Source organism: Cucurbita moschata, unplaced genomic scaffold (genome assembly GCF_002738365.1).
Source record: "Cucurbita moschata cultivar Rifu unplaced genomic scaffold, Cmos_1.0 Cmo_Scf00007, whole genome shotgun sequence".
In the NCBI taxonomy this organism is placed as follows: domain Eukaryota; kingdom Viridiplantae; phylum Streptophyta; class Magnoliopsida; order Cucurbitales; family Cucurbitaceae; genus Cucurbita; species Cucurbita moschata.
In genome coordinates, this window is record NW_019268523.1 from 803,944 (window position 1) to 816,076 (window position 12,133).

General features: G+C 36.7%; 4 protein-coding genes across 4 annotated transcripts in view; 2 read left to right on the forward strand and 2 right to left on the reverse strand.

Annotated features, from left to right (window-relative positions):
* Positions 1-2,156: 2,156 nt before the first annotated feature.
* Positions 2,157-3,957, reverse strand: LOC111445657 (40S ribosomal protein S26-3-like). Its single transcript, XM_023084176.1, has 5 exons — positions 3,800-3,957; positions 3,627-3,719; positions 3,197-3,281; positions 2,978-3,111; positions 2,157-2,444 (listed from the first exon to the last, which is right to left on the reverse strand). The coding sequence occupies exons 1-5, from the start codon at positions 3,800-3,802 to the stop codon at positions 2,367-2,369; spliced, it is 393 nt and encodes a 130-aa protein (XP_022939944.1). The 5' UTR covers positions 3,803-3,957; the 3' UTR covers positions 2,157-2,366.
* A 973-nt stretch (positions 3,958-4,930) lies between these two features.
* On the forward strand, positions 4,931-7,257 carry LOC111444692 (reticulon-like protein B16). The gene is made up of 5 exons (XM_023082692.1): positions 4,931-5,280; positions 5,708-5,888; positions 6,024-6,165; positions 6,437-6,506; positions 6,811-7,257. Exons 1-5 carry the CDS (start codon positions 5,169-5,171, stop codon positions 6,975-6,977), a joined length of 672 nt encoding a protein of 223 aa, XP_022938460.1. The 5' UTR covers positions 4,931-5,168; the 3' UTR covers positions 6,978-7,257.
* Positions 7,258-8,023: 766 nt separating this feature from the next.
* Positions 8,024-9,390, reverse strand: LOC111444890 (expansin-A8-like). Its single transcript, XM_023083007.1, has 3 exons — positions 9,194-9,390; positions 8,795-9,107; positions 8,024-8,630 (listed from the first exon to the last, which is right to left on the reverse strand). Exons 1-3 carry the CDS (start codon positions 9,324-9,326, stop codon positions 8,327-8,329), a joined length of 750 nt encoding a protein of 249 aa, XP_022938775.1. The 5' UTR covers positions 9,327-9,390; the 3' UTR covers positions 8,024-8,326.
* A 245-nt stretch (positions 9,391-9,635) lies between these two features.
* LOC111444891 overlaps positions 9,636-12,133 on the forward strand; it is a 10,817-nt gene continuing 8,319 nt past the window's right edge. Inside the window, exon 1 of the mRNA XM_023083008.1 lies at positions 9,636-9,646. The gene's annotated coding sequence lies outside the window, so the exon portion shown is untranslated. The remainder of the gene's footprint in view (positions 9,647-12,133) is intronic.

A 12,133-nucleotide genomic window follows, 5' to 3' on the forward strand; every position in this document is an offset into this window, starting at 1 on the left:
TACCTTTTTAACTTGCTGCCAAAGCATTGCACAACGCTCAAAACGCGTAGCACCGTCACAGCGCAGCACTGAAAATCCCATGTGGACTGAAATGGTCAAATTGTGGGCCCATCTATTTGTCCAGTCAACATGACGTGTGCTGTTATGCCAAAACCAAACCAACTTCTCCACTCTCTCTAACTTTCACGCTCTCGCGCGTCTCTCTCACATCCCACCCCAACTAACTTATTTTCTTTTCCTCTGTCTACTTTAAATTCTTAGCTAAATTTATGAAAAAAAAAAATACTATTAAACATTTTTTCTCAAATATCATCCCTTTTAAAAAAAAATTATAATATTATCATTCATTTTTTATAATCATTTTAACGGTTGATTAAGCACTTAAAATTCACTTTTAAATCCTCACCCTCCAAATAAAATTTTAGTCACAGGAAAAGGAGGAAAAAAAGTTAAAAAGAGAAGACTTTTGGAAAATAAATAAATAAATATTGGTGACTTTTTGTACCAAATATAATGATAAATCAAACCCCCGCCAATCTCCCTCTGACACGTGTCCTCAACCCCCCAACACAGGAGCGTGGAAAATGGCGCGTGTTTTGGGAGTGTGGTACAATATTAAATAAATAAAATAATAAAAATCAAAGATTTGACCTTTTCAACAAAAATAGCCTCCTCTTTATTTCATTACGCTTCATAAATCAAACCAACTCCACATTCACTTCACATTTTCCAATTTTCCAATTTTCCAATTTTTTTTTTTATTTTTCTCTCTTCTTCCATCAATGGCGAAGCTCTTCAAAGTCCCGAAATTGTTCTTTGTTTTTGCTCTGATTCTTTTCATCTCTGCTTCTTCTTCTTCAGCCAGATTGTTGCGCGATCAATCTCTTTCCGCCGCCGTGCCGGAGTTGAAACTTGATATCCCGGCGGCTCTTTCGAGGGAGTATGGGCCTCTGATTCTTGGGTTTCTGCCGAAGGGGAGAATTCCGCCGTCGGGACCGAGCAAAGGGACCAACGACTTCAACACTTAGAATTTTTGTTGGATTTTTTTCGATCTCTGTGTTGGTTTTTTTACGTAAAATGTAAATACTCGTCTAAAAGCGATGTAGAAGGAGAGGTCTGATATTTCATTCATTATTTCATTATCATGAAATCATTTGTACTATTAATTAACGTTTACTGATTAACTTAATCATTGGATTATTATGTTTTCTGTTAGCTACTGTGTTTGTGAATTAATTTTAATGTATAACAGACTGATTAAGGTATTTCATTCATAAAATTAAAATAGCTGCATAAATGTTTATAAAAAAAAAGTACTTAAGCAATAACATTTTCAATCGTTGGATCCACGACAACCCCATTTAAGTTCGACATACAAATTCAACGCATTGCTTTATGCAAATTCTAATGACCAAAAATGTGATGCTTTTGCCAATAAATGTCAAACGCTTAGCTAATCAATGTCTGTTTTCACTACAAAAAGAATACTATATTTTAGTTCATATATATTATAAATAACTGTTTTGATTGTTCATTTAACATTTTATTTTCTTTAAAATGTTATAATTTTGCAAAATATAGTCATAATTTTGTGTTAAAGAATTTCTGTATTTTAAATTTGTAAGATAATTTTGCAACCCAATGGCCAATTTTGGAAAAAAAAAAAAAAAATTCTTTTTAGACATTAAGAAATTAAAACAAGCAATAAACCATGTTCCCGGAAGTATAGAGTTAGCTTCTAGTTGGGTCATGTGGTTCCCTATTAGTTATTTTGATATGCTTAGTCTCTAAGGTATGAAAAATAGTATTATATGGTTCCAACAAATGGGTCTATAAGAATTTGTTAATTTGTGTTGAGAAAGGAACGACCCCCCATAGATTTGTGATAGCTTCACCCTACGTTTGGCATTGTACAAATCTTTAAAGCCTCCTAGACAACTTCAAATAAAATCAAAATAATCTTCACTATTTGAACTTCAAGGAAGCTAACATACGATTCAGTGATAGCTTTAAATTATGCGAAGTGCGGAGCTCTCACAAAGCACCCATCTGAACATTGGATATTGCTACGACATACATGTTTTCCCTTTCATTTTTTTTCTCTCAAACCCTGAATGAATTTAAGAATTCTGAATTAGAAGTAAAAAAGAGATGCGAGATAGGAATGATAGATAATTGAGCCATGACAAAAACATTAAAAATGTTCAAGTAGACCCCGTTCAACCAAAAATTAATCAGAATTCAACAGTAGAACATAATTTGATACTCGAAACAAAGCCTCAAACTATTTTGAAAAACCTAATAAAATTGAAGTCCGCGAAATTTGGGAAACCATGAGAAAATTAAATAGCAAGTAAGACGTTCCTTCAAGCACGGGGTGGAGCTCCAGGGCCAGCTCCAACGCGGGGAGCCTGTCCTGGCTGTCCAGGCTTTGGTGCATCTTCCTGAGAAAACATGGACAGAGTTCAACCAAATAAGAACAAACAATATGGATTTGTACTCGTGAGATGCAAGAGAAACGGATTCATAACTAGTGAAGCTACGCACAACCATAAATAATGCATATATCAAACTAAAAAAACAGCAAACTTAACTACCATGTAAACAAAATAGCAATCTCCAAATTTTTGAATTGTGAGATTTTTTAAAAAAAGGGCCGTGTCCAAAAAGACATATGAGACAGCAAGATAACAAATCGTTACCCATGGAATCTTCAAGGCTACATAATCGTGGTTAGAATAACCACAATGATAAACAATAGGCTAATGCATCGACCTATAACTCTGGGTAACGACAGTTATTACATAACTCAAGAGTCTATTCTTATCATTCACATTGCAAAAAATTATTGTTGATACTCTAATCATGCATCTGCGAAAGCTAGAAAAGATGAATATAATGGAAGAGAAGAACAAAATATCCCATATGGACTTGCATAATTAATCATAGCAAAATGAGAGTGGATAGCAAGATATACCCTGCGTCTAATGAAGCGCTGTGGAGGATCACGCTTCCTCCTGTCAGTGCGTGATCGAACCCTCACAACGTGAGAGTGGATTGCACAAGAAACACAGTACTGCATCTTGGCATATAGCTTAGGAAGAGTGTATTCTGAAACAAAACAAATATCGAAATTACACTCGAATTGTTAAAATGGAAGACAAATAAAGAACGCGTTCAAGAAAAAGGCTCATACGATCATAGACACAGGCTTCCTGAACATCTCTAACAGCTGCCTGCTCCACAATGTTCCTAACAAGGAACCTTTTGATGGCCTTGTCCTATTCAAGCCAATAAGAGATCACATAATTAGATACTCTGTACCAAACAGTGAACAAAAATCCCAAAGATAATTGCATTTGATGAGTCTCAGCCTTTGGAACACAAAATAGACCAAGAATACCAACAACGACACAGGAAGAGTAAAAAATCGGCGGTGAATTGCTCGCTTTTTAGTTCAATGATGTGACGAAATCCGTAGTTACTAAATTGTAAATGCGTCGCGAAAGAATTTCAGATGGCTATATATTGTTTAGCAGATATAGATAAAAAAAGAGAGCAACGTCGACGCCAAAGATATACGAATAGATTGAACAGCGAAAGAGGAAAAAGAAAACCCTAGGTACCTTGGGGCAGCATTTTCCGCAGTTGGAGCAGCGGATAAATTTCACGTGTCCGCGTCCGTGCTTGTTGCGTCCACCATTCCTACGCTTGAAAGTCTGAACCAAAAGAGAGATTGTCAAGAAAATTATTAACCGAAAACGAAGGATCGAAGCAGAGTGGTGAGAGATCAGGTTACCATAGCTCTAGTGTCACAGATGACCGAGCGAACCAGAGAGAATCAGAGAGCTCGTCGGCTGAAATAGGGTTTATGAATTGGTGGTAGTGATCCTTTTATATGAAGAGGACGCAGAAGGTGACCTAGCAAATGAAATCCCTAATTTCTTATATTTGCAAATAACCCCCAATGTTCTTCTCTTTTACATTTTTTCCCCGAAATATGGGTTCATCACTGGCCCATTGACTTTTACTCTTTTACAGCCCATTGGCCCATTCCTAAAAAATACATCTCATGAAAATGGGCCGAAGTAAATGGGCCAATGGGCTGTAAAAAATAAAAGGAAATGGGCCAAAGTGATGAACCGATGGGCCAATGGGCTGTAAAACAAATTAATAATTAATAATTAATAATAATAAATTTAACTTATTTAATAAAAGTTATTTTAGACGTTTTTATGAACTTTTTAATAATTGTAATTTTCCTAAAATATTTATACAAACGACACTTTTTCTGATATTTTCATCCATCTTTTTATAAAATAGTCTATTCTTTAATATTAATACATTTGCGTCCACAAGAATATAGCTAGCATCTTCACATAGAGGTCGTAGTGACTAAGCCTGGGCGACTTTTTACCAAAAAAACACAAGTTTCCACAAAGTCGTAAGACCATGTATGGGGGCTGACACTTGCTTAATGCCTCGATTTTTTTAGAACAAGTCCAGGTCAATGTCATTGGTAGAGTCACATTCGTTACGTGCTAGAGCAGCTTGAACCTATACCCTTGATTTCCACCTTGACCCTCGGGCCGAAGGACCGAAGGTTACTGTTTGGTTTGGATAAGCAGGCATGGATAGGGTCCTCGAGCAGATACCATTCGAATGGGGAAGCTCATCCTTCCATTACCGAGACCGTACACGACCCCTCTCTTAAAGATGCGCACCAACTATAAGAAATAGTCGTCCCTCAAATTTTTTTAAAAATTATGTTACATTTCCATAAATTTGGAGTTCCATATATATATATATATCTTGAAACTAATAATAAGAATAAAATAAAATAAGCATAAAACAGCTGTAAGGTTTGCATTAAAATAATAGAAGAAGACCCAAACCCCCTCTACCAAAAGGAGAGAAAAAAAAAAAAAAAAAAAAAAAAAAAAAAAAAAAAAAAAAAAAAAAAAAAAAAAAGCGACTTTTTCATTTTCAGCGTCGGAGGGCAGAAGAAAGAGGGAAGGCTTTGAACATGGAAATTAAAAATTCTTGAGTTGCGTGAATTCCATTTTCGAGCCTTGCCTTGGGAATTCCCGATCATACCGAAAACCTTCACAACTTTTCAACCTTCAATTTTGACTCTGAACCTTCTGACCGGACAATTCGGAAGTGCAATGGTCGATAATTGCGACAGCGCCGGCAACGTAGACGCCGACGGAAAAGACATAGCCTGCACCTCATGTGACCGCCCACCTTCACTCCACCAGTCCATGGGTGGCGGCAAAGGTATTTAATTCTCCGTCCGCAAAATTTCTGTTGCTCGATCAATTTCGCGTTTCTGAATTAGATTCCTTCGCTTCCCTTTCGAGAATCGGTGTTGAATCTGTTTGTTGCAATCGGTGATGCTTGAGGGTTTTGATTGTTTACGAAACATAGGATAATATGAAGCTTGATTTCAAGTATGTTCTGAATTGGTTTGCCAGATTCGTCCATGTTCTATTCATTTATCTGTTTCCCTTTTCGCATTTGAATTAAGACTTCGACCGATTGAAACTTGGAGTTTTTGTTACCTCTTGCTTTGGGAATCAGATTCTACATTAGCTATTTTCCAGTTTTTCGGATTCTTTCTTTGTGTTTTAGAAGGAACAAAAAATTACGACATTCCCTTTCTGTTTGGATAATCAAGAATTTAACTCTTCCTTCTTTTGCTTAGCGGCTGATATTCTACTATGGAAACAGCGGCATGTTTCTTTCGGCATTGTTGTTGTTGCTACAGTATTTTGGCTTCTAATTGAGCACTCTGGATTGCCATTGTTGACAACATGTTCGGATGTCTTGCTGGTTTTGGTCGTCCTATTGTTTCTTCGTGCCAACTTTGCTGCGTTTCGAAAGAAGTATGGCTTTGGCGGACTTATGTTCTGATTCACTTTCAAGTTCTTGCTTACTATCTCTTACAGAATACCTTTTTCTTCTTTCCAGCAGATAATGTGTTTTTCCTGTTGGATCTTCTTCATTTTCCTTCTGTGCAGGCAGCTTCAAACATTACCACAGCTGGTACTGTCCGAGGAATTTGTCGATAATGTCGCAGCATCATTTCGAGCGAAAATCAATAATGCATTACTTGTAGCTCATGATATCACACTTGGCAATGATTTCAAACTCTTTTTCAGGGTTAGTAGTTTATTGGATACTTGAATTATATGGGCAAAACTGAAAATTATTCATCGGCTTTAAGTACTTTTCATCTGAAAAGAATAGATCGATATCGATATACACCCAACGATCGACGCCATTTGGATTGGCAACCAAGAGTTGCTCAAGCCTGAGGCAGCTAATGCTTACAGGACAGTTTAAAGAATACATAAACTCGATCTTCACTTCAACCCGATAATGTTGCTTTTCTGTTCTTCGTTTTTGGCTAACCTTGCAAACACCTTTGCAGATGGTGATCTGTTTGTGGCTTTTATCCGTCCTTGGTAGCTACCTTTCTTTCTTCACCTTTGCATATATCGGTACGTACGAACATCCTAAAACGCTTAGTATGACATATATTTAGTCCATATAAGTTTCATCTGTGGGTAAATTATGGCAATCATTCCACCTGTAGTTTCATTTTGATCCTTGTCAATGAGTAAACGTTCACAGAGTTTGGTTTGTTTCTGGTCCATTCACCATGTTCTTTAATGCTCTCTCATTGTCATGACCTTCATTTTCATGCTTTTTACTCAGTTTACTGATCTAGCAAATGTAATTATACCCCCCGCCCCCCCTCCCTGACCTGTGATATTGATTTTTGTTCATTTAACTCGATGACAGGAACAATCATCTCGATAACCATCCCCGCCTTGTACAGCAAATACGATAAACATGTTGACAGATGCTGCGGAATGATCCGGCAACAATTTAGAAAGCATTATAGAGTGATGGACGAGAGTGTTTTCAGCAGACTCCCTGGTAGTTTGTCCAAGGATAAACATCAATAAAAAAATGCTACCTATAGTTTTCTGCAGTTGTACTAAACCACGGGAAAATTGTATTACTGTTTCATCACAAATGAATGCCTGGTTAACTGGATTCTTGAAGGTTATTGGATACCTATGAACATGTTTATTTCTGTATATTTATGAATACTTGTAAATGGGGCAAGCTTCTGAATCTGGTTGGTCTGGGTCTAATCCTGAGGTTCAATTCCTTTTGGTCCAATATGGACCAACCCACAAAAGGGCCCATTGTTGAATACTCGACCCTAAATCATTTAGTTCATATTTGTTGTCCATCTATCTCTCTCTCTCTCTCTCTCTCCTTTTTTTTTTTTCGTTCTACCTAGCAATGTTAAAAATGGGGTCGGGATTCCCCATATAAACGAAGAATGAGGAAAGGAATAAACGAAGAATGAGGAAAGGAATGGAGAGAGACTTTCTAAATTTCATTCCTTGAGGATGGAGATGATGAAGGTTTCCTCGTCCCCGCACTCCACGTGGATATCTCTATTTTTCAATTACAAGACTAAGAATCATAATCCATGTCTCGTCCATTAAGTGTTGTGTTCATATCGACCTTTCTTTTTACTCTTTCATCGTCTATTCTTTGCATCCCAACTTCTACTTCCAAATGCAAACTACCAAACTTTCCAACTTTACTCATTTTCCTCTTTTTTATTTCAAATCATAACTTAGTATTCCTTGCTTTCATTTCGGTTCATCTATCTCCCAAAATTTGCCTTTATTATCGTTACTTTGGGCATAGTAAATAAGCTCCACGATGTACGTAACATGCAACTATGAGTATCGACATTAATTCAACTTATAAAAAGTAGAGGGAATTAAAACTAGACTTTAAAGTGCAATCAATAACATACATACCTTAATTAGTCGTTAATTTTAAAATATTTATGAAAAGTTGTAACTATGTCCTTAAGCTTGATTAATAGATGGATTATAACTCATTTATTACGTTAAACTTTCATTAATTATCTTTAATGATAGGAAAAGTAAAAGAAGAATTGAATTTAAACATGATTCCCAAGGGGGAAAAAGAACAGTAATGCAATATCCTCATATTAATAAATTGGGAGGACTAAGTCAACAATTCACTGCTAAAAATAGCCAATGGGAATATGCCACGTTTCTACTTACTGCTTAACTATTTTTTTCTTACTACACACAGTATTTTTCTATATATATTTATATATGTATTTTGATATCCCAAAGAGCTAGCGGGTGCGAGTCAACCACCACTGCAATAGCCGGCCACCGTCGCGACGGTGCCGGAGATCTTCCTACTCTACCCTGTCTTACCCTCTCTCGAGCACAATTTATAGGTGAAGTTTATTTCAGAACTGGCCCGCCTCGAATGTCTGGCCGAACTGCCAGTTGGCCGGAACGGCGTTGTAGCTGGTGACGGTGCGGCCGTCGCTGGTGGTGATTTGGAAAGAGAGACTCTGTCCGTTCAAGTAATTGTTGCTCTGCCAGTTCTGTCCCCAATTTCTGGACATGGCTTGCCATCCAGTTTTGGACCCTTTGATTGACACCGAGTGGACGTCGCCGGCGCCGCCCACGTTGGTGATCAGTACCAAGTTGAAGTATGAATGGCCGTTTATCGTCAACCTTATCCCTCCCTTCTTCACGCATGCTACTCTGTAATTCATCAAACCACTCATTAAAATCTGACTTTAAAGAAAAAAACAGAGCATGAGAAAAAAAAACAGAGCATGAGAAAAAAAAAACAGAGCATAAGAAAAAAAAACAGAGCATGTTTTATTTATGGAATCATTTGGTTTTTAGTTAGAATGGTGTAAGACCTTCGGAAGGAGACAGGGACAATCCCGGCATGGTACTGAGCGATTTGGAGAAAAGCAGGCTCTGCCAAGTCGAAGTGTTGCAGAGGAGGGTTACACCAGCCGCCATTGCTGTTGGAGAGAGCCAAGTTTGGGGGACAGAAATTAGTGGCAGTGACAATGATTTTTCCAGGAAGACACCATTTGGGATCACTGCTGCAAGTGATTTCATAGCAAGACCCACAGCTCAGCCCATTGTTAAACAGAGCCGTACTCAGCGCCGCCGTGTTCGTCCCATATCCTTGACTGTACAAATTCCCATACCCACAAGCCCCACCTGACAAAAACAAATACCCAATTCCCGATTACCACAAAAACCCACAAAACACAAAAAATGAAGATGCTCGATTATTAGTTATTTACCCATTGTGCCGGAAGCGTCTCCACCGCCATAGAAGGTAGCGTGGCCGGACTGCACTCCGCCGTAATCGGCGGAGATTGCAGGGATAAAAAGTAGGAAAATAACAGAAAAGGCAGAGATTGGTGAGGAAGCCATTGGAGGAGAGGGAAAAGGAATGAGGTTTGTATGAAGTTGTAGTGTGGAGTGGGAAATAGACGAAGGGTTTATTTAAATAGAGGGAAAAAGGTTTGCAGTTGGAGAAAATTACAAGTTGGCTATAATTGTGGTGTAGATTGGGACAAAATCGAAAAAAAAATAAAGAAATTCAAATTAGGGGTATAATCGTAATAACGACAACATTAATTAATTATAATTTTTTAAATAAACACAAAATCTTATAATTTAGGAATAATAATAAAGATAATTTAATATAATTAAAAGAGTAGGGAAGGAGGAAGAGAGAAGGCACATGGGAGGTGTCTGAAATGGAGTACCAACTCTTTAAACAGGTGGGCCCCACATGCACATGCTTTTTGTTTTTCTTGGATGGGGAATACGTAATTTCCACGTGGCTCATATTTGTTCGTTGGGAAATGGCAGTTTGGAATCTGTGCCGTTAGGATACCTAAAATTGCGCTTATTATTATTATTATTTATTAGAATTATACAACAAAAGCCCCTTGATTTAGGTGCCCTATACTTTTTTTCAATTATCTCATTTTAATTAATTACGAATATTTATATGATTCTATAATTCAATTAATTCAAACTAACTCCCGTCTCAACCAACTCCAAAATAGAGGGTTTGATTAGGTTGATAACTCTATTAAGATCGCTTACGCATATATCATCGACCAAAAACTCTAAGGTTCGAATCCCACGCCTCGATGTTAAACTAAAAAATATTAGTTGGGTACCGTGGGAATGATGACCTGCTAGGATCAATGAGTTTGATGCTATTTCCCGTGAGTAAACTCGTAAATATTTACATTTTTTTATTTTGACTTTTTTTTAAAAATGTATTAAAAAAATTAATTAATTGAGTTTATGATTTTCATAAATTTGTCACGTTTTAGATCTCGAAAGTATAAATTTATACATTTATGCATTTGATTATAAAAAAATAAATTTATGATTTCATTAATTTTAATACTTGAAGTTGATTTATGGAATTTATTTTAAGAGCTTTCTAATAAAAATAATAATAATAATAATAATAAAATGAATTGAAAGGGGTATATGAATAAAGGGGTCTACCATGTTAGGGAGGCACATGGAAGGGGCGATATTAGCGCCCATATTTCAAAGACAAATCAATATATATATATTGTCGGACACCGACTTTTGTTGTGACATAAATTTTAAATCCCCACCAACATCAACACTAACCCTTTTTTCCTAGGTTTTCCCCTGCCACGTCATTTTTTTCCTTTCTTCTCCTTTTATGTTCTTAAAAAAATTTATTTATTTTGTTCTATTTTTGCTCGCTCCCTTCTTTAATTTAATTATCAGTTGGTATAATACTGTGAATGCCCGTTGAATTAGAAGGAATAAGCACGACGCCAATCATAAAATCTCGGTGATCACTTATATCTAATGAATGAGAGTCTGTTTTCAAATCATTTGCCATGCAGTAAAGGACCATGATTAATGAATTGTTTAAGTTAATATTAGAGGAAGTAATATTATAATGATTTTTTTATGTGACGTTAAATAAAATTTGTCTATAAATGCTCCTTTTAAGTTGATAGGTTGTAGTCAATCTATACGTTCGATGTACTTTAAAACATTTTTCAGTCATATTATTTTATGGATACACGTCTCTTCGTATATTAGAACTAAAACTAACGTATGAACGAGCAAAAAATAATTTATGACACCAAAGTAAAAAAAGGATACATGAATGAATTGAGTCTACGTATAAAAAAAAGAGCGACCCTAAGGATAGGAGGTGAAAGTTACTACCTATACCAACAAGGTGAACCTTCCTTTTTTGTGGCTCATCATAGGAACAAACGTGTTTTACTTGAAGCAATTTTATGTTGGGTAACCTTTTAAGAATTTTCTTAGGATGCGAGAAGAAGGTAACGTAATCATGTTGCAAGAGATGAAGGAGAATGTCGGGATCATTACGTGCCGAATTTAGATTCTGAATATTGTTTCGAATCTTGGGTATGGAAAGTTACATAAAGTTGATTTTGTAAAGGATGAAAATGAAGGTGGGAAGAACATGAATAGATCGGTGGCGTGAAACAAAATCTTCCATAAAGTGCGTGTTTTTGTGCATGAGGAGGTGAAGAAATCATCATAACATATATGTATATATAGCAATAAGAATGTGGGGGAGACATGAAGACAACATATGTGATAAAGAGAGACCAACTTTTTCGAACTGTCGGTTGGTTTTTACCGTTTTAAGTGAAATGAAACAAGTTTGAGGTTGATAGTAAAAAAAACTCTTATGGTAAGTCTTTTCCTTAAATAATGCACTTTAATAAATCAAATTTAACTTTAAATAGGTTAAAATTAGGCAATAAAATTATTACAAAGAGAAATCCCTTTAGATTCGTATAAGTAACATATATTTAAAAAATAGCTTTAATAATAATAATAATAATAATGATAATAATAATAGAGTGATGGAAGTAGGAAGAGAAAGGAGATCCACAGGAAGGGCATGTGGGGGGGAAAAGGGGATTTGAAAGTGGCCTTAGCAAGGGAACGTGACCCATTTGGGAACAAGTTGGGCGAGTGAGATTTGGTTCACAGAGACAGCGGTCAGCGGGGAAGGGACGCTGTCTCAGCCTACCAAAACTAACCAACTCCTCCCAGTTGAGGGACAACGGCAATCTTGGGAGGGCCATGGAAAAGGGCATGCGGCCCTACAACCCCATGTGCATTTATTTCTGTGGCACTTAGGTCATCACCCTTTCTAGGACCATCCCTTACCCCCCCCCCCCCCC

Bases quoted from the DNA above. Each gene is read 5' to 3' on its own strand.
- LOC111444692 (XM_023082692.1), top strand. From the start codon at position 5,169: ATGGTCGATAATTGCGACAGCGCCGGCAACGTAGACGCCGACGGAAAA. The intron at 6,166-6,436 runs GTTAGTAGTTTA...ACACCTTTGCAG, and splicing joins ATTTCAAACTCTTTTTCAGG to ATGGTGATCTGTTTGTGGCT. The intron at 6,507-6,810 runs GTACGTACGAAC...ACTCGATGACAG, and splicing joins CTTCACCTTTGCATATATCG to GAACAATCATCTCGATAACC.
- LOC111445657 (XM_023084176.1), bottom strand. The intron at 3,112-3,196 runs GTATGAGCCTTT...GTTTTGTTTCAG, and splicing joins GGAAGCCTGTGTCTATGATC to AATACACTCTTCCTAAGCTA. The intron at 2,445-2,977 runs GTATATCTTGCT...ATGTTTTCTCAG, and splicing joins AGCGCTTCATTAGACGCAGG to GAAGATGCACCAAAGCCTGG.
- LOC111444890 (XM_023083007.1), bottom strand. From the start codon at position 9,326: ATGGCTTCCTCACCAATCTCTGCCTTTTCTGTTATTTTCCTACTTTTT. The intron at 9,108-9,193 runs GTAAATAACTAA...TGTTTTTGTCAG, and splicing joins AGACGCTTCCGGCACAATGG to GTGGGGCTTGTGGGTATGGG. The intron at 8,631-8,794 runs GTCTTACACCAT...GATGAATTACAG, and splicing joins GTCCCTGTCTCCTTCCGAAG to AGTAGCATGCGTGAAGAAGG.